The 21,601-nt window shown below is 36.3% G+C and overlaps 2 protein-coding genes across 3 annotated transcripts; both read right to left on the bottom strand.

Annotated features, from left to right (window-relative positions):
* Nucleotides 1-1,995: 1,995 nt before the first annotated feature.
* LOC125832487 (GDP-mannose 4,6 dehydratase 1) lies at nucleotides 1,996-3,366 on the bottom strand. Its single transcript, XM_049511640.1, has one exon. The coding sequence runs from the start codon at nucleotides 3,301-3,303 to the stop codon at nucleotides 2,212-2,214; it is 1,092 nt and encodes a 363-aa protein (XP_049367597.1). The 5' UTR covers nucleotides 3,304-3,366; the 3' UTR covers nucleotides 1,996-2,211.
* An 872-nt stretch (nucleotides 3,367-4,238) lies between these two features.
* On the bottom strand, nucleotides 4,239-20,744 carry LOC125832482 (ADP-ribosylation factor GTPase-activating protein AGD3-like). 2 transcript variants are annotated; one of them, XM_049511634.1, is made up of 19 exons: nucleotides 20,652-20,744; nucleotides 19,519-19,595; nucleotides 18,002-18,102; nucleotides 16,398-16,468; nucleotides 15,801-15,863; nucleotides 13,682-13,726; nucleotides 12,659-12,724; nucleotides 12,493-12,540; nucleotides 12,309-12,404; nucleotides 12,154-12,195; nucleotides 10,493-10,699; nucleotides 10,230-10,361; nucleotides 9,920-10,153; nucleotides 9,717-9,803; nucleotides 9,321-9,635; nucleotides 8,174-8,410; nucleotides 6,966-7,134; nucleotides 6,661-6,898; nucleotides 4,239-4,817 (listed from the first exon to the last, which is right to left on the bottom strand). In XM_049511634.1, exons 1-19 carry the CDS (start codon nucleotides 20,709-20,711, stop codon nucleotides 4,703-4,705), a joined length of 2,403 nt encoding a protein of 800 aa, XP_049367591.1. In that variant the 5' UTR covers nucleotides 20,712-20,744; the 3' UTR covers nucleotides 4,239-4,702. The 2 variants fall into 2 exon arrangements, 1 of the variants encoding a protein (XP_049367591.1); XR_007443228.1 differs by having other exon boundaries at nucleotides 4,544-4,817; nucleotides 6,661-6,894.
* Between the last annotated feature and the right edge of the window lie 857 nt (nucleotides 20,745-21,601).

Here is a 21,601-nt window from a genome sequence, read left to right as displayed (position 1 = left end):
TTGGAACTTGCTACATTATTCTTCGGTTCTATGGTCACTCTGCTTATGTCATCCTTATCACGGTGCTTTTTCCTTGGTCTATTGAGGAAAAGCAAGGCAAGGAAACCTTGATGTGTACATTTGAGTAACTGTAAGTAATATACATACTGAATACCAATGTCAAAGCTTTTGTATCAGAAACAATTCTGCTTGCTCACAGTTTCCTTTCTGTCTTTATGTAGGTTCTTGGAGAAGGATGCCAAGGCGTTTCTCGTGTAGTTTTCAACCCCTCTGATGCACTTCTGAAGTTACTTACCAGCGTTGAAACTAGGATGGATGTCTCTTGTTAGCTGTAGATCTATGTCTCACTATCTAATGATTATTCGTTTTGTAAAACTTTAATATTTTATGTATAGGCTTCACATTGTCACTGGAAAAAAGTACAGAGTATTTTGATGAACATTTGCCCAAGTTGAGTACTGCCCAATACTGTACAATGTGCAAAGAATTTTAGAGAAGAAACTAAGGTATAAAAAAAACATCAAGAAGTTATTTCGATGAAAGACATGCGTGACATTGTAACTTGGCCCTCTGTGTTTTATATCATTACATATTAAAATTTCCTTTGGCAGAATGAATAACCTGGACTGAGCAAGCTGTTTCCCCAGATAACTCAAACCTTCGTTGCTTTTTGGGACGTGGAAACTTCAAGCTGTGAGTGACTTATGTGCTGCTGTTATCTGTTTGCAACTTTTAGGAGGGTAAGAATCTCCACATCATTGAGGGCTAATTCTGAGACAAGGTGACAAATGGTCTTGCCTTCAAGATCAGCAATGCGTGGGTTCAAACGAAATTCTATTGGTCAAAACGAAATGATACAGCTTTAGTTGATTAAACATGACAATTGACAAGATGATCTTTGATCATTAGTCTGATGGTTTAGCATAATCAGAAGTATGTTCATTATTGATCCAAAAACATATATATACTCTCTCAAATTCGAGCCAAGTATCACTTACCGTGCAACTATAATGTAGTACCAGAAAAAAGGTGGAGGAAGGAGAAGGGAAAGAAACGAGAAAGCGGAGAAGAAGGTACAACAAGAGAAACAAAAAGAAAGAGAGGTAGAAAGAATAAGACTAAGAGAGAACAAAAGAGAAGGAACAATTCATCAGCTTGTTCCAAACAAAATAACAGAGTCGAGTAGAGATTTCTTAACAGGGATGGCATGACAGGGCAGAGGAAGCCCGGCAGATCAGGGTGGCAAGTTGGATACTTCTTGTCACTGAAAACGAGGCTCGGGAAAACCCTGATTCAACCACATCAAATTCCAAATTTGAACTAAATTCAAGAGAATCAATTTTAATGGAAGAAACAACTTCCTCAAAAGAATTGAGTTTTACTGTACTAGTAGAGAAAAATTCTTGTTTAACTATGTTTTGTATAAAGCACTTCAGGGTTTTGCAGTAAATTTAACAAAGCAGTCAGCTATGGAAGTTCAATATTTACTTTTTCCTCTGGAGGATTCCGACTTCCTATACATATACCTCTTTATGTCTTCTACACTGCAAACACACACACCAGGAGACGCTTCACCATGGACTACTGCATTAACATCGGCTTGGTAGACAACAATGAGACGATATACAACTTTCTTGTCATTTGCAGACACATTCCCACAACTGTTCTGCAACTGAAAGCAGGTTCTGCATACTGCAACAAGAATCAGACATAAATTAAACTACAACTACAACATACCCAGTAACAAAGTGGGGTGGGGGGTCTGGGGAGGTGAGCGTACACAGACCTTACCTCTACCTTAGGTAGAGAGGCTTTAGCCAGATACCCTATAAAGATGTGAATTATTTAGCAAATGTTCTTTATTACCACACACATACGGGAAGCACCAATAGTAATAAATGTCTTTGTGTGGTTTTTTTTTTTACTATGTAAATCTATAGTTCGGCATATCTGTGAATTTCTACACAAAAACTTGAACACAATTTGACTGTTCCATTTCCAACATTGAAGCAGCAAAACTCAAATAATTAGAATATGATTCCTCAAAACTTAACAATTGAGTTTGATCCAATAAGACGACTCATTTATGTTTGTATTTAAAACGAAGTCATGAACAACAATAACAATAGAAAATAGCATGGTGCCTATCTTCAATACAATTTTCAACTAGAGCAAAGTAACTAGCAAATGTAAGTGGCATTACAGAGAGCTTCAAGGCTGTTGTTGAGCATCCATGTAACCAGCATCAACAAGAACCTTCTCCCTTTTAGCCAATTCGACATCCTCGTCCACCATCATCTTCACCAGTTGTTTGAATCCAACTTTGGGCTTCCATCCCAAAACTTTCCTAGCCTTGCTCGAATCTCCCTTAAGATTATCAACTTCTGTAGGCCTAAAGTACCTCTTATCAATCACCACATGATCCGACCATTTCAATCCTACATAACCAAATGCCTCTTCCAAGAACTCCTCTACCGTGTGGGACTCCTCGGTTGCTACCACATAGTCATCCGGCTTCTCTTGCTGCAGCATCATCCACATTGCTTCTACATAGTCCCCAGCAAAACCCCAATCCCTGGATGCCTGCAGATTCCCTAAAAACAGCTTGCTCTGTAGCCCAATCTTGATCCGACCCACAGCCCGAGTGATCTTCCTAGTGACAAAGTTCTCACCCCGCCTGGGAGATTCATGATTGAACAAGATCCCATTACAAGCGAAGATCCCGTACGCTTCACGGTAATTAACGGTGTACCAATGCGCGGCACACTTGGATACAGCGTAAGGGGATCTAGGGTGGAAGGGTGTAGATTCAGATTGCGGTGGTGGTGTGGATCCGAACATCTCAGATGAACCAGCTTGGTAGTAACGGATATTTGATCTTCCAGTAGCAGAAATGTGAGAACGGACAGCCTCCAGAAGACGAAGAGCACCGGTGGCGACAACGTCGGCGGTGTAATCAGGGATCTCAAAGGAGACGGCAACATGAGACTGTGCGGCGAGGTTGTAAACCTCATCAGGTTGAATTGTATCAATCCAGCGGCGGAGAGAAGAGGCATCGGTAAGATCGGCATAGTGAAGCTTCATGCGTGCCTTATGGACATTGTGAGGATCGATGTAGATGTGATTAACTCGTTGGGTGTTGAAATTGGAGGATCTACGAATCAGTCCATGAACTTCATAGCCCTTGTCGAGAAGGAATTCAGTCAGATACGACCCGTCTTGGCCAGTAATGCCGGTGATCAGAGCTACTTTCCGGCGATCGCCATTGGAATCTCCGGTCGATTCAGATCTGTCGGATGCCATTTTTCGGTGAGTCGAAGTTATTCTTTCTTGAATTTGTATGTTGGAGTTTTATAGTAAAAGCTTATTGAGAACTACTTGTCAATTTGCGTCAAATTAATTGAATCAAGTCTAACTATGACACAAATGAAAAAACAAATTCACTGAATCACAAATAAGAAGAAGAAATATCAAAATTAGCAAATTTTGCACGTGCCTGTATGATGCTCGGTTCGGTTGCAAATGTGTTATCGTTTTGTGAACATGCTAAATCATTAAAGAAACTTTAAGATATCGATTATTGATTGTTATTTATCATTTGTTCAACTATTAATATTTCATATGAAAACATATTCTTCATTAAAAATTCTAAACCGCTATTCGATAAAAGATAAAATCTAAATCATTAAACTAATAACCATTAGACCCTCTTATTCCTTCCTTCTCCAAGTTCTAGCTATGGAAAGAGGTATCAACAACAACTGATTTTATTATAGGACAACTCATGATGTTCATATCGATCTATTATGCGTCTCTACATCTAGCATTGGGTAAACCTCATACAATAACTCCTATAAACCAATAACAATTTTTCATTTCGAATTATCAGTTCCAACTCGATTTTGATTTGTTTGTCTTACACTCCTTTTTTTGTTTGTTCCAAAAGGAGCACTTTTTTTTTTTTGACAATTCTTTAATACTAACTTTCCACGTAACATCCTTTTAAGACCACAAAATTATGAAAATACATTCTACATATATTTATGACTTGTGTATGGGCTTGACTGCCAAGCCTCATTCCTCGTCCCGAACATGATATCGAACTGAACTCACATGAGGTAGTGGACCGTGATGTTGAGCCCGAGCACATCCTCCCAATATACAGAGATCAGTTCGATACCATGAAAATAAGAAATCACTCTGGAGAATCTAAGCTAGAAATCGAAACAAATATTAACAATTGATCAACATGAGTTTGCTTTATATATATAGTTGGGGAAGAAAAAAAATTATCACTTTGCACCTCTTCAGTTTCTACAGCATCTCAAACTAATTTAATATAACAAACTATTTACAACTAATCTACTGTCTAATTCTGTAAGCTCTGCAAGAATTTATAGAGAAGAAACTAAACGCTGAAAAATACATATGAACAAGTGGATTATGCATCTTGAAGCATGAGTGAAGCAGCAAACTAAACATCCTGGGCACTCTCTGTTATATCATCTCTTCGCTCCAATTTGCCAACGCAAAGAGATTTCTCTCCTTCATTCCATGAAGGCTGCATATATTAAAATCTCCAAGACCTGGACATTATAGCAAGCTGTTTTCCGAGATAGCTTAAACCTTAGTTGCTTTGAAGATAACGCATCACTCTGTGGGACGTGGAAACTCTTACCTCCGAGTGACCTTTGTGCTGCTGCTATCTATTTGCAACTTTCAGGAGGGAAAGAATCTCCACATCATTGAGGGCTAATTCTGAGACAAGGTGACATGGGGTCTTGCCTTCAAGATCAGCAATGCGTGGGTTGGCCCCCCTGTTCAAAATAAATCATATTGGTCAGATAAAGATGATTTAAAATATACAAATGATACAACTGTGTAGTTGGTTACACAGGACAAGACGATCTTGATCATTAGTCTGATGGTTCAAACATAATCATAGCTAAGTTCATTATTGATCCAAAAACATATAAATCCCCCTCAAATTTGAGCAAAGTATTACTGACCAAAAAGTTGGAAGTGCAAGTCTAATGTAGTTCCAAAAAGACGTGCAGGAAGGGCAAGAAATGAGAAAAGGGAGAAGAAGTGCAGAAGAGAGACAAAGAAAGAGAGGTAGAATGAATAAGAGAAAGAGAGAGAGAGAGAGAGATTAATTCATAAAGTATAAAGTATTCGTCAAGCTTTATTCCAAACAAAATAACAAGAGTCCTATTTATAGAGTTAGAGATCAACAAATCTTTTTAAACTGTTGCAGCAGGCAGATCAGGGTGGGCAGGTTAGATACTCTTATGAAACGGTCACTGAAGACTAGACTCGGGAAAAAAGCTGATTGTTTCAACCACAACACATCAACATCCAAAGTTGAACTAAACGAGAAATTCAAGAGAACCAACTTTAATGCAAAAAACAACTTCCTCAAAAGAAAAGAGTTTTACTGTACAAGTGAATGCTAAAAGCTAAGTTGCGCGGACTCTACACTTTCGGTGAGCTGCAACTGCGTCATATCATGTTTAATCACCTCTCTAAATACTTCTTCGGTCTACCTCTACCTCTCTCAGGGTCGTTTGGTGTGAGGGATAAAAATAAATAGTGATGGGATAAAAATTTTGTAACTTGTTTGGTTACCATGTTTGGGATAACTTATCCTGTCATTTATATCACAGTGACATATACATGATAGGATAAGTTATCCCAGGATAGCTAACCCCGGGATAACTAATCCTGGGATAACTTGTTCCCAACCAAACGACCCCTCAATACTTCTTCGCTCTACCTCTACCTCTCTCAATACTTCTTCGGTCTACCTCTACCTCTCCTGAATCCATCCATAGCCAACCTCTCACACCACCTGGGGGATTTTTGTTTCTCCTCATCACATGCCCGAACCATCTCAACCTCGCTTCCCGCATCTTGTCTTCCACCGAAGTCACTCCCCACCTTGTCTCGGATATCCTCATTTTGAATCCCATCTCTTCTAGTATACCCACACATCCATCGTAGCATCCTCATCTCCACCACTTTCAGTTTCTGAATGTGAGAGCTCTTGATCTGTCAACACTCCACCCCATTTAACAAAGCTGGTCTAACCACCACTTTATTCATTGAAGCATTTCATTGAATAAAAAAAATACACAATTTTGCATTGAGATACTTCACATGATGTATCAAGTATAAGTTACGGTTCTGAGTTGTAACTAATTCTCACAGAGGCAGCTTCATGAACTAAGCTTAACTTGGGATTAGAAGTCCGACCACCCATGAGATAGGTGGAGTTTCCCAATAAAGCACTCCCTTGGCATATGCGAGATATAAATATTCTGAATGTGGGCACAATAGTTGTGGACTCCCATGACTTCAACAAATAAAAATTTATAGAATGTTCTGGTACATGCCATTAACATCGAGCTCCTTCGGAACTTTTGTGAATATCCAAACATTAGTTTGTTTCGCAAACTTAAAACTGAAGATATACAAGCATAAGCTTCTAGGTTGTGAGAGAAAGAACTATGGTAAGTGAGACAAGCATAAGTGTGTGCTTGCAGGGTATAGAGACAAGCATAAGCGTGTGTGCATGCATCAGAATGATGGTTAAACACAAAGTACCCCTTTTATCTTTACTTATAAGGATTAACAGCGAACTTAAAAACAAAGAATTACCTCGCAAGTAACAGTTTGGAAGTTGCAGTTCTTCCTCTCATAACACTATGATGCAGTGGGGTCTGACCTCGTGAATCACAAGCATTTATGTTGGCACCATGCTGCAGAAGCAGCTCCACCATGCCAATATCAGCAGTTTGGCAAGCTAGGTGAAGTAAGGAACAGCCATCAAGAAATTCAGCAATGCAATGCTCTTCACTTTCACTTTGTGGGTTAAATGAGCTTGAACTATCACTGCCTAAAAAGATGATGTTATAATCAGGTTTTGTTCGAATCAGAACAAGTCTCTAGATTTTGAGACGTACCAGGTGATGCTTCTTCCCCATGGACTGCATTAACATCAGATTGGTAGACCACAATGAGACGATATACAGCTTTCTTGTCATTTGCACGGACACCTTCCCACAACTGTTCTGCAACCGAAAGGAGGTGTGTAGTGTCCTTCACCTTGTGAATGAAACGTTTTTCTGCGTACTGCAACCAGAAACAGACATAGCAAACATACATTAATTCACATTTAACCAGAAAAGCTAGCTATAGAGATTTGAATTATTTAGGAAGAGTTCTTTCAGTTACCACGTGCAGACTAGTTGCACATAGGGGAGCACCATTAGTACTACATATTCATTTGCACACAAAAATGCCACAGAAGGCCTCTATACACTGTGCTGAGAGCTTGAGATAGGCAACACATCTAAACTGTACGAGATTATTCACATATGAATAATGTCTGTGTAACGCAGATATGGATACCAGAGTCGGGTAAGAAACAGAGTCGCACAACAGAAAAGATGAACATTTTGAAACATAGAGGGATATAACCTCATTCGAACAAATATTTCAACTTTATATATTATTTGTACACGGTCTACTACATACCAGCAAAAGATGCTAATAGTTGTGCATAACATACTTCATCAATTTCATAGTCATAACATGCATGATCACCAAATATTTAATTAACTAAGATCCTTTGATTTTACCAAAATAAAAAGACGACAAATGTCAAGATTACGTAACAAAGAAGAGTCTCAATTTAACCTAGAATAAAATATTTACAGTATATTTTTTTGCCTAGGATGGTTCTTTTCTTCTTTAGTCTTCAGATCAAGTCATGCTTCTAACATAAACTGCAGGCGTAATTTTGTAACTTTTGTGGTATCACATAAGTTCTTGAGAAATATAAGAAATTAGGAGAACATCAGAGAGAAAATGTTTGACATCCATCTTACATAGCAGAATGTGCAATGTCCTAGACCACCGATCTCTTCTATTAGCTTTGAACTGGGAGATAATACCAGAGAAAAGCAACTAGATAAACTATAGGGTCACTCTTAGGCCTAATGTGCAATGTCCATAAACCTGGACACATTAAGGGCAAACCAATTGAAAGAACTGGAGTAATGAGCTGATGATGTCAGCTTTAATTGAGAAAGAAAATTACAAGACGAGCAACCCCTTGAAGAGATTGAACAGACGGCAAAGGAAGTAGCTTAACTATTCGGAGAAGTACCTTTGCATGAATGAATCTCTCCTTTACTGAAATATGATCAGCATAACTGGGTTTTCCAAAGAACTCTTTGTGTTTTTCAGACTCAAAAAACCGCATTGGTATTTCATCAGCCTGAAACGTTTTTCTTGCATGCAACAGCTCCTCCCAAACAGAATTCACGAACACATTACCCAGTGCCTCGAAAAGCGTTATGATTGAAGGCCCCCACACTTTAACATCAAGTTTCAAAGATCTTACCTACAATTCAAAGTTGAAAACTGTTAGATAATTTCAGAAAAGGAAACTTCATCTTTTGCATGATCATCTGTCACAGGTCTATAAACTATTATTTTTTAAGCAAGTGAAGTGCTTAACAAAGGACAAACTATTCTAAATCTAAACAAGAAAGGGGAAAATGGACAGAATACTGCATTGTCATTCAGCAACATGATTCTCTTGTCTCATATTATAGCCTTTCTCTTCGGATATGCTGCAGAAAATTAACATAAAATGCAGTTAAGGTCTTCTCTTCTCACTTCCACTTTACTCTGGTTTACTGAAATTCATATTTTGTACTCAAGTTCTGTCATTCCGATCATAACTTGATTTGCGGCTTGCGCTAAATACAACTACAACAAAAAAACTGGAGGATGAAAAGAGCCAAACTTTCTTCTTTTGACAAGTGTAAATTTGGAGAAAATAAATATTTTAAAAACTCAAACTAAATGAAGAAACGATTTCACAATGACAACAAGGAGAATTATCAAGTACAACCCTCAGAAGTTTAAACACGATAAGATCAGACTTCATTTAGAATTTTAATTGTGAACGAAAGTTCACTCCTCACCAATTTTTTCATGTATCTAGGTATTTCAAAAATTTCAGCAGCAAAAGAAGAGGTCCGATCTATCATCAAGAGATTATGTGGTTAAAACTGAGGTATCTAGTTCCTTTCTTCTTTTGGAATGGGTCTCCTTTAATTTTTACACAGAAAGATGATACATATACTTGTAAAAGCTCTAACAGACAATTACACAAGATGCACATGGTTAACTTGACAGCAGGACTTTCTATTCCCACACGAAATGAGAGAGGTTTAAGAAGATTAAGTTTCTGATTATGCACACAGAAAGAAACTTAGGTGCAAAATGTAACTAAGTTGGCTTGCCTTGGATATATGTACACCAAAGTTCCGGTGAACACCAGAACATTCAATGCATATAAGAAGTCCAAGATTTAAAGAAGCCCATTCTGGTCCAGGAGCACCACAATCAGCACATTTATCATTCCCAGGTATCCGTTTTAGTGCTTCAACTGGTTTCTCTCTTTTCGTGCTGAGGATGTGCACTGAACTTTTGGATGGGCGTATGAAAGATCTACCAGTAAGATCCCTCCCAGATGTGTACTCTTCCATTGCTCTTTGATCATGGTCAATTGGACTTCCTATAGAACTACTTTCACTAATGGGACTACCAGAGAAATGCTGAACACCAAAAAATCATATTATCAGATATAACAACAAAAATAAGGAAAGGAAGACTCATATACTTATTTTCTAGTTTACCCTTTCAGGTGTCTGGGAAGTTAGCAATGAAGTAATAACTCCTGTTATTTTTTCTATCCAGTCCATTTGCTCCGCTGCACTCTCTGCCTGAATAGCCAAAGGATATATCTTTACTAAAAGGTTATTGTTGATTAGAAATCTAGGTTGAAATCCAGTTCTCTTACTACAGCCCAAAGAATTATCAGGATGCCTCAGGCATTTACCTGCAAAGTATAATTCTTTGTTGGTGAAATTATTCTGAAGCAAAATCTCAGATCAGACTGATCTGCATCTGCTTTTATTGTTGATGTCAGTAGGTTCACTGTGTGACGTGCAACAGCTTTTTCCTCATGTACACCTCCATGATAATGAGAAGAAAGCCAACGACTCAGCAGTCCTGATCCCGGTTCTGGGGAAGAGCATCTGTTTGAAAGGAGTGGGCTGGCAGAACCCTGAAACTGCATTCTCCACATTTGAGCAGGTCTATATAATAGCTGAAAGAACTTGTGACAAACATTTAGTTCGATGACTTACAGATGGCCTGCTCAATTGTTTTCGATAGTAGTACAGCATTCCTCTGCTATCTAGAACAAAGAATCTTCTCTTCCAGTCACCTCTGATATTAGAAGAACGCTTTGACAGGTATCCTTGTTTTATAGTTTGTACCTAAACTATTGAAATCTTAGCTAAAGAAATGAAAGGTAGAATTTTCTTTAAAAGGAATACTGAATATCGTAAGCAGTAAGAGAATGTTATTTGCTAATAGTTGTAGCCAAATGCAGGATTGTACTACATACCTTTCCTTCAGAAGCAGATTGCATGACTGCTTCAATAAGTTTGTGAGAACTCCTGGAAAAAGGTTGTGTGACGTCACCATTTGTAGACCCATTGAACGAACATCTCCTTTCTTGATCTATTTTCCTTTTGTACTCTTGCATCCTCTCATTGAGAGCTGCCTGCTCATACATGGAACTTTCTCGAGCTTTTTGTGAATAAGCCAAGACCTGAAACAGAACAGCATCCCTCAAAACATATAAAAACTATTAAAAGATGCCATAAGCATACAATGAAAATTAGTAGTATATCACTGAAGTAATTCCACGTATGCTACATAAGTAGAGTGTAATAGTAGATGCACAAATAATGGATCCAGCAGCTGACAATTGAAACTATAACAGAAGAACTTTATCATGCAGAGTCACAGACAACCAAAAAAAGACGAACTAAAATCAAATTAGCTATTAATGATTGAGAAACTAAATTGCCTCATCTGCCTATCTAGTAATCTTGGGGTCGGTAATGGATTCAGAATTCATGCAATTATCTCCTGAATTTACAAGCTTGTGCTTGGACCCTTTGTAACTTCAATGCCCAAAACCATTAATTTTTCTTTGATCAAGATCCAGCGAAAATGAATAAAAATTTAGTCGAGGCTTCAAGAAGCACCAAAACGGGGCAATGTGGAGCTTCCTATGATTTGGCAAATGTTCAATCTACGAAGGCATTGTTTTATGGTGGGCAACGGCGCAAATCAAATCTGAGCAAAAAACTGATAGACCAGCAGTAGACTTTTGAAGTTCGAGGTTTGGAGAATGCATGGGTTAATGACTTCTGGGTACCACTATACCACTCTTTCCTACACTTCAATACGCAGTTAGTGAGTCACAAAATTGGTAAAAATTCTAAAATCCATTTTTTCCCTGAAAGATCTAAAAGCAAACTACACATGCATGCAATTTACCATGTATTGTGTTAATACCTACAAGATCAAATGAACTGCACATCAAGCAAGATGTTTCGAAGGGAAGGAAGATGCTATACAGAAGATGTATACGATTTGGACTATTCGGGGCAACCTACAAGATGCCAAAATTGAAATTCATAGATTCTCTACAGGAATAATACTCTGTACAGAAGGAATCCGTCCTTTTCGTTTATTGTATTGGGAGATTTCCTTTCTTGTAATGTCCTGTCCTAGCAACTTCTAAATGTGAGGCTGTTTATTTTTCTTATTATTAATATGATCAAATGCACTGTGCTGTAAATGTTGCTTTTGTAATATAATTATAATATTTCTTTGTAAAAAAACAATACGCAAGTGGCGGAACACAGTCCAAGTTAACTTGCCTTGATTACTTTGTGGCGATTGCGTAACAGTAATAAAGTCTTCAGTGTAAGACATGTGAACGTTAACTAATTTCAGTGATATCTAACAATTAGAATTTGAAATAGGTAGTTTATCTATATAGAACTGTAAATTGGAAGGATTGCGGATAAAAAGGATTACGGATGCCAAAAAGAGAATATTTGTCATGAAGGTAATAAAAAGGAATGAAAAAGAACCCAACAATTCAGTTTCATGAAGGTAGCACATTATCATCCATTCCCTCAAGCAAATTGGAAGGCATCATGGGAAAAGGGTATTCACAAAAAAACTGTTTCATCACTAGCATCTAACCTGGCTGATATAAGGCTCCATTTGATGCAAAACTTCATACCCCTGTGCATCACGTAATATCTCGAATTCAGCATGATGCATTCATTAATATCAACAAGCATAAGATTTCACCATTTAAAACTTTTTTTCCACTGAAAAAGAAAAAGGAAAAGGACCTGTTTGAAAAACCGAAGATGACTGTCCATCATACTGCCAACAGCTTCCAAAAATTCATACTTCTTTTTGGCCTCAACCGCAGAAAGAGCACCGACCTGAACTTATGAAATATTTCAACAATTATATTATATTGCTATTTGTTGCATCACTATTTGATACCGACTGCCAAAGAATTGTGCACACCAGATTAAAGCGGGCTTGCTCAAAGCTCAACCTTGCATTGTAAAGTTCCTGGAAGGACTACCAAATTAGATGTTGCCTGACAATGGTTACCATAGAAACTACCTGATCAATAAACAACATAAAAGGATAGTGTTTATGGATTATAAGAAGAACCGATGTTTGTTACCTCCTCAATGGCTGCAGCTATATCCATCCTAGTACTTTTCCTCAATGACAAAAACTTCTCTCGAACCTAGATGATAAAAGCAATCATTTTAATGTACATCAAAACAAAGAACCAAGTACCATCATGTTAATTTTCGAACTATTTCAACTTCTTTTCAGAAAGCTACAACTCAACAAATGTGAAGATGTTTCTAAAGGTTTAAAGGTCATAGAAGCAAGATGTGGAAACGCCATCCGGTGTTAATCTGTTACCAAGGGTATAAAGATCTTGTACCCGGTTGGCCTTAGTTCCGAGAAGTAGACACCCAAAAACTCTTTTTCTTCAAAATGTAACTCAAAAAAGATTGTATGAAATGAGTCCAAAAGGAGCAAACATATATTGATGATTCATATAGTCGTCCCAACTTAGTTTGGGATTTAGAAGTTAATCATTATTGAACAATTTTAAAAGGATTAATGTCTTAATATACCAAAATCTGTTGCTTAAAATAATCTGAAAAGATAAGGATACATGTCAAAGACAACAGGAAAGTCTTTTACAACAAAGAGCAAGACCATGGCTAATTCAAAATGACACATTAACATGCACAAACATTGTTTGGACTTCAACAATCAAGGTTGTCACTTAAGTTACAGGATTTAGGAATACTAACCAATCACAGAACAGAAAAAAGCAGCCACTGGCAAACAAGATAATATTGATTATTAGAATATTAGGTACATAAATATCTTGCTTTCAAGTTTTCAATACTAGTAAATTAGTAATTCCCGCTTTTTTACTTGACATATTATTAATTACTGCCTCCCCTATCCTTTTGAAATGGTATTTATAGGTTCTAAGTTGAGTCTGCTATTTCAAAAGAGAAAGTACAATTAGAAAAACAGAGAACAATTAGGTACAATTTCAACAGAAAGTCACTCCATTGCAAGTTTGTATTTTTCAATTTAAATGGGTAATTATCCAAGAATATAAAGCTCAACACACGACAGATAAAAGATTTGACTAGAGAGACATTGTATCCACCTGATCATAAGCAACATTGGCTTTGTCAAAACGCTTCCGAGCTTCCTGAAAGTAATGAAAATTCACATAACATCAAAATACACGTGTTAGGTCTTTGAGAATACACTACAAGTGGTTGAACTACAAAAGGAGCAAGAAGAGAGATCTGTACATATATTTGCATAACTGAGATGTAAGGTTGATTGGACAATTGGGTGGGATAGAGTTCTGCGAGATCATGTATGGTCAAGTATGGAACAAGTCAAAAACTAAACCATCGAAATCATAGGCAAGTCCTACCCAAATGATAACTAGTTACTGTCAGCATCTTCTCCCCCTCCCCCCTTTTATTTCAATAATGATTAGTATAAATGAGATGCTTCAAAGGTTATTCAATATCTCTAGTGGAGCAGAAACTATCTATATGTTGAAACCAGATAGCTGATATTCTTAAAAAATCTATTAAAGCAACCCTAAAAAGCTATAACATTGTAGAGTTCCAGCTAGTTGTCTTGAAAGAATAATGGGCGTTAAACTTAGAAAATAATCCCAAAACAAAGACACTGCCTTTTTCTAATCTTAACTCCTTAGAAACATTCAGCTTCAAAGGTTATTCAATATCTCTAGTGGAGCAGAAACTATCTATATGTTGAAACCAGATAGCTGATATTCTTAAAAAATCTATTAAAGCAACCCTAAAAAGCTATAACATTGTAGAGTTCCAGCTAGTTGTCTTGAAAGAATAATGGGCGTTAAACTTAGAAAATAATCCCAAAACAAAGACACTGCCTTTTTCTAATCTTAACTCCTTAGAAACATTCAACTATTTCTTTTTCTATCTGATCCAGTTTAATTATTTCCTATTTCTTTTTTTTTTCTAGGTATCAATTTGACAAATTCTCAAAACAAAATCAATGAGCATCAAGTGTAGTCTTTTGAAACCATCGATTAAACATTTACGAACCAAATTACAGATACTACAAATTAGTTTGTTGTTTAAAAAACACACTCTCTTGATTCATTTCTCAGTCTACGGAAGAAAATTTTCGCACCTAAAAAAGAATGAAGCTCAAGTAGCTGTCAAACAGAAAGCAAAAGGGCTTTCTACTTTGATCAGGTAAGGTTTTCTGCTCTTAACATGCTTGTTCTTACTATCAATACACAGAGTGTAAGAGTAGTGCCCAAAGAGCTAATAGAGAATTTGGCTACATCTTGTCCTTTCTCAAATTTAGTTGAAGGCCTGAAATCTGACAGAAGCTTTAGTCAGTGTTAAGACGAAGTTACCTACTGAGTTCCCTAGCATGCGTACATTATTGCTCCTTCCTTCAACAACTTCTACAAAATCGAGCCATCCCCTTCAGTTGCTTTTCAAGAAGCATTTCCTATCCACATGGAGGAATCCTTGTCTAAACTTATTCTGATAACTCGGTTCCTTCTTTTCTCTATTAATTTGAATACCAGCTACTCCATCACTTAAATCTATTAACTCTAAGATTTGAACCCAACAAAGAAATACAAGAGGGAAGACCTTGCCAATGGTTTGATTTGCATTTGGTTGAAGCATGAAGCCTGGTGGAAACTTTAGTCAGTGTTCAGAGTGTCATTAGAAGCTCAGACTATCATAACGACTTCAATTATGCTACTCACCCAACCAACGAACCATTGGGCAGGTTACAGCAACAGAGGTCAAAACACCAACCATATACCTATATTCAAAGCTTACTTTGAAGATAATCCTACTCTATTGTTTTCATTCTCTCATAAACAGAACATATAATAACGTGCACAAGCATATGCTTTAGCCCAGTAGGACAGGTTCTACAAACATCCATACTTCAGAAAATAAAGTTTATGCAAGGTTGATTAGCTTACATGTCAGTTCATCTACAAAGTATTTTGACTGACCAATTTTGGTTCATCACTTTATTGTTCATTTAGATGCTTCCTTCTATATGCATCCAGGAAGATGAAAATATATACTGACAAAATAAGGAAAAGTACTTGCACCAATGGGCAATGAAACATCCTAGTAAATGTGCTTCATAAGTAAGAATTAGCCGAAGTACCCAAAAGACTAGATTTTCTTATCTGTACAAACTTTCTCTACATAATGGACTACAAGTGAAAGTAGTGAGTATACCTTTACATCTGGAAGATCAATGGTTGCTAAATGCAGTAATCGATCATTTAATATACGCTCTACCTAAGCAAGACACAGAAAAAATGCCAGTCAAATGAAATAAACAAGGCGAAGATATTTCAAGGCACACACAGTATAAAGTAGACATTGGAATGGAAAAGAAAAAAGTAAATTAGACTTAAAGTCTAGAAGAGCAATAATACTCCTAAAACAAGTTGGCATGAGAAAGTTTGAACACATTAGATGTGTCCAGATATCATTATTAAATAAATAAAAGTATCTCCTCTAGTCACATAATTCAACATGATAACAGAGCAGGCTCGCATGTGAGAGAGCGTGTAAAAAATAATTATTTAATTAGAAGTGTCCTCCGTCCCTGTAGTAGTTTAAACTTTAACATGAGGTGGCCACTCTATCTACAATATGATTCTACAATTTTACCAAACAATTCATGGACCAGTACTAGGATATGGATTACATCCATGCAGATATAACAACTGTTAACAATACAAATCATTTGATAAACAGCATAATAGTTTTTTTAAAAGGAAAAAACTGCATAATAGTTGAAGTGCAGATATGGGGGGAAACTGATACCTGTGACCGAAGAACTTCCTTGTAGGTTCCAATTTCTCTCAGAGCGATAGCAAATTTGGCCATATCAGGGCCTATGAATGCAACTTGCATTTAGTATAATTGGGGAAGTAAGACTTTGCATTAATTCTTTGTTGCAAAAAAGTGTTGCTTTATGTGGAAATGGAAAAAAATAGAGAATTGCAAATGAATGCACGTGAGTTAGATAAGTGCAGCCAAATATGCCAATCCAAGTCGTTAACCTTCTAACGTTTAGCAATTATATAGGAACATCACAATCAATGAGAAACAATCAGTCCCCTATTGAACCTATAGGTCATAGACATTTTCTGTTTTGGATAAGGGACCTATAGGTAATCACTTCTAAGTTCAAAGGGTTCATAACTGAATTCAAAGATTTGAGGCCCTTCTAGAAATCATAATCTAGAATACATGTGCATCTTTGAAAGTTGTGCTTTTCTTTGTAATATGCATATGCATACCTTTTGCACGAAGGAGTCCCCTAGCATACCACAGCTCTGACACTGTGTAACCACCATTTAGGATATATTACCTTTATAAAGCATCCACGATGTAAAGAGTTGAACTTGTTCAACAAACTTAGGATGTGAGGTGATAACATGAGGTCTCCCCTCCTTCGTATTTTTCCCCTTTTAATATTAGTGTACATTAAGGGTCAATTCCTAATAGGGGTGGGCATAAACACCGGAAAACCGAAAAACCGAACCGAACCGAATTATTTTGGTAATTCGGTTTCGGTATTTCGGTTTTCGGTACATGGTTTTGTATTTTTCGGTATTTCGGTTCGGTTTTCGGTATGCAATTTTTGTGTAATTCGGTATTTCGGTTTTTCGGTTTACCGAAATATATTAAATTATAATATATATTAATATTATATTAATTATTAATATTTAAAAATAAATATTATAATTTAAAATTAAAAACAAAAGATTGTCTTTTCAAACTTTTCAACTTTACAAACCCACTTCCCAAAAGGCAAAAATTACCGTTCCCACTTCCCACGTCTAGTCGTCTACAGACTATAGCAGCGTCGACCGTTCCGGCGACCAGCAGCATGCAGCAGCTGCCAATTGACCAGTAGGCAGCCGTAGCACAACAACGACCGGTAAATTTCAATGTTATACAAGGCTAAATTTCAATGTTAACGATAATTTATTATTTTGAATCATACAATAATTTGAAAAACAGAGTAAAATAAGCAAAAAGAAATAAACATAAATAAAATAAACAGAAAAATTACAAAATTTTAAAAAGCCCACTAAGCAGGCCCATAACAAAAAACCGAAATAACAAAAACCGAACCGAAATAATAAAAACCGAACCGAATTATTTCGGTTCGGTGTTCGGTACACGTTGTACAAGAACCGAAAACCGAAAAAACCGAAAAAAAAAACCGAAACCGAACCGAAATACCGAATGCCCACCCCTAATTCCTAACCCCCACCACCACCCGCATCACCACAAGGAGGATTTTATTATAGAGAGTTTAAAAAGTACAAAACTTATAGAAAACATTTTCCTTCATACCAAACACACCCTAAATACCAAACAATCTGATCTGAAAAGGTAAAGAGAGAATAGGAAACCTCCATATGCAACAGAAATGGGATCATTACGCCCTCCACTAAAGATTTCAAGTGAACTGGCAAAAGCAATGTCTCTATCATATGCCTCTCCAAGCCCTTCTCTGTAAATAGGAAACAAAAATGAATGAGCTCATAGCAAAATGTTAGTGCATATTTGGATTACCATGGAAACAAAATTTATGCAGAACTACTTGAGAATTAAGATACTGCCTTTTTTTTCCCAGTAACATCCTTGAAATGAAGCTTGTAGGAATACTAAACACTCCTTCCTATAAGCACAGCCCATAATGGTGCAATATACCTCTATGGTCAATAGGTAGAAGATAAATATATTTTTACATTATAACGGCCGGTTTAAAGGAAACTGTAGAAAGATACAGTCAGAAAGAAATAACAACTGCCAAGGAACTTCACGAAATACTATAACTTAATGAACCATAGTGGCAAAGCAGAGGCCCCCGATGTATGTTAGCCTGTCCTTAGTTGTAATTTCAGACCCGCTGCCGAAAGAGAAAGCAGGAGAGAAATACACAGACTGGTATACGACCATGATATCCCTTGCTGAAAAAATCAATTGTGAATCAACTTCGCTGACAAGCAATCTTTGTGAAACTGATTCATGCCAACTGCCAAATGATTCATCAGGCAACTAACATAAAAGATGATGTAGCCCAGAAATAGAGAATCATGCGACTTAAATATGAATTAGTGGTTCGAAATAGAGAATCATCTGAAGGAACGAAATAAGGTTTTAAGAAGGAAGTGTATTGTGAGAGGATGGTTTAACGAGAGCTTAGGTTACAGCTTGCATGTACAGAGATTAAAATGGACAGCTGTCAAGTCAGTTATAGTGTTAGAAAACAAAGATGAGTAAAAATAATATAATACATTCCCATCATTTTACAAGACGAGGCAATGAATAGGCAGAAATTGATATATCCAGATAATACATCTGCATTGGATGTTCCCTCAAATTTTAAGGTAGATAGTATGATATTGTTAAAGAAGAGCTGTGGATTTACAATGTAAATCCACTTGTAAGACTTCCCTTGAGGGAAAAAAAACTGCTCCAGGTCATGTTAGAACTTCAGGTTTACACTCTTCTAGCATCACATCTTCTCAAGGTTATCCAACTAATATATGGTATTAAAAGGTTTAAATTAAATGACAAGCTGGTAGCACAAAAGCTGAAGAAAGCTATTTCCCTAATTAATCATGCAAATTATGGTTACATGTATGAGTCTTATGACCAGGCATCCTAAAACTTTATGGGATCAATAATATATTAATTGGAATATTCTCAGAATTTGTGCCTCGTTTGTTGGAACTAAAGAATGAAGCTACTACATTTTTGGTGGAACTGAATTCCTCCGTCTAAGTAACAGCACTGGTTGTTGCAGTGGACAGCTGTACACCCTTCTCACCTCCAATTTATACATCATAATACTTGCTAACGGACTGTCCTGTGCAATGTTACATATGATAATAAATTGATAGAGCAGGATAAATAAACTTACGTGTACTTTCGACATCCTTTATAATACTTTAGACATTTGTCCCTCAAAGTCTCAGAACTTTCCTCCAATGATTGGATCTGTTCCACCACCACAAACAAAATTTAAGGACTTCAACTCATGGTAAAAGAACATCAACAAAAATATGTGCAACTACTGTTGCATGAATACCAATCTCAATGTATATATCACATAAATACCTGCTTGACCAGCTGTGTATGAACACACTTACTTGCAGAGGTGTTAAGCTAGTTATAATAAGATATACTAGCCCTAGATTATATGTCAGTTTGGCATATCATCAAACAGATCTATAGAATCATTCCTATTGAATGAGTGGGTGCTACACCTATCATCTAACCATGGGCTATATACCACAAATCAGCTTAATTGTAGCAGTTGACATCTAACAAAATATAATTATACACTCGTTCAAGGAAGAATATTTCAGCTAAAGCATAACTTGCTTCTCCTTGGTTGTTGATGATACACTTTGGTAAACTATCCCAATCCTCATAGTCTCAGGGTTTATTCCAGACAAACCAGATTCCTCAAAGCCCAATTACAGTCCAAACAACTGTCCGATAAAATGCTAAATCAACAGCTTACTATGTTTCACTTTTTAAGACCATGTAACTTGAGACAAAATAAATTCCATTTAAAGGATAAGGGAGACAAGAAAACAACAGTGTCTGCATAAATATAAGTGCAAAAACAGCATCCAAGGTGTGGTTTAGAGGTCAATGAGGTAGGTAACAAACTTTAAGATCAGGGGTCAAATTCTAGTGGATACAAAAAACACCTCAACACCATATAATCTATTCTCATATGTGTAAGCTTTGGTGAACATAGTTAACCGATATCTACATTGGTGGCATGTAGCAAGTTTCCACATGCTAGCTAGCCAAGACACCACTGTAATAAAAAAAGAAATATATATATATATATATAAGCCCCCAAAATATTAATTGACTGACAGAAACCTCAAATAGTCAAAATTGATTAGGCATCCTGCATCATAATGGAGTTATTTCTACCGTTAAAATAGGCTAAGCTGATAACACAGACAGGAGGGTACCATCAAATATGGCAACTTTCTTGAAATAAAATCAAGAATCAAGATTGAAATTCTTTACCTGTTGACGAAACATAGGAGAATCATCGATTCTGGCGAATAAAGTCTTCCCTTCTTGCATCTTATGAGTTTCTTGATTCACATTCGAATACCCAAAAAGAAAAGAAGTTCAATAATCAAGATACCCAAAAAAGAATGATTCTTATGATTCACATTCGCATACCCAAAAAGAAAAAGAAGACTAACAATCAAGATTTCCAAAAAAGAATGGTTCTTGGAAAGGGAAAAAAAAGTGATTTTGAAGATAAAATAAGATGAAAATAGTACGGGGGTTTTGATGTTTTGAGGGAGAAAATGGAGGAAAACAAATAAATATTGCTGGAGAAATGGTGCGATAATTCATGGCTGTCATTAAAATACTATTAGTCTCTCTCTTTCTCTCCGTTTAAGGAGTTCGGTTTTGATTTTTACAAAACGCGCAGAGAATGAGGAAATTGAAGCACGGTACGAAATACGGAATTTGTTAATCATTTTAACTGTCTGTCTATATTCGGTATGGCCGCCATCTTCCATTCTTGCTTGTCCACCACTATTCACTTTTTTATATTCTACTAACAAAAATATTGTTTGTTTGGTACACTTAAATAGCTGGAAATGGCTGGAATTTGAAATGCTTTTATAAAGAAACTAGTAAAATCATCCATTTAATATCACTGAATTTATAAAATAAATACTTAAAATCTATGAGTCATTAAAATTAAAACACTAATTATCTTACATATAAAAAACATTAATATTGTAAGTAATTTCTTTTTTGAATATGTTAACAATTTTTTGATTTTTTTCCTGAGACACATATCACAATTGTAAAATCTATGCAACTTAAATGTGTTTTTGTTCTTACGAAATGCCTTTGTGTATATATATATTCTTATTTTATTCTTTTTTTTTCTTTTAATGTTGATTAAAGAACTAATGATTTATTATTTCCTGAATAATTCATTCATTAAA

Source organism: Solanum verrucosum, unplaced genomic scaffold, assembly GCF_900185275.1.
Source record: "Solanum verrucosum unplaced genomic scaffold, falcon-dt-bn FXZP01000009.1, whole genome shotgun sequence".
Taxonomy (NCBI): Eukaryota; Viridiplantae; Streptophyta; class Magnoliopsida; order Solanales; family Solanaceae; genus Solanum; species Solanum verrucosum.
This window is presented reverse-complemented; position numbering and strand designations above follow the sequence as displayed.

Bases quoted from the DNA above. Each gene is read 5' to 3' on its own strand.
- LOC125832487 (XM_049511640.1), bottom strand. From the start codon at position 3,303: ATGGCATCCGACAGATCTGAATCGACCGGAGATTCCAATGGCGATCGC.
- LOC125832482 (XM_049511634.1), bottom strand. From the start codon at position 20,711: ATGCAAGAAGGGAAGACTTTATTCGCCAGAATCGATGATTCTCCTATG. The intron at 19,596-20,651 runs GTAAAGAATTTC...GTGGTGGAACAG, and splicing joins CTCCTATGTTTCGTCAACAG to ATCCAATCATTGGAGGAAAG. The intron at 10,154-10,229 runs GTAAGTCATCGA...TGGAGAATGCAG, and splicing joins AACAATTGAGCAGGCCATCT to TTTCAGGGTTCTGCCAGCCC.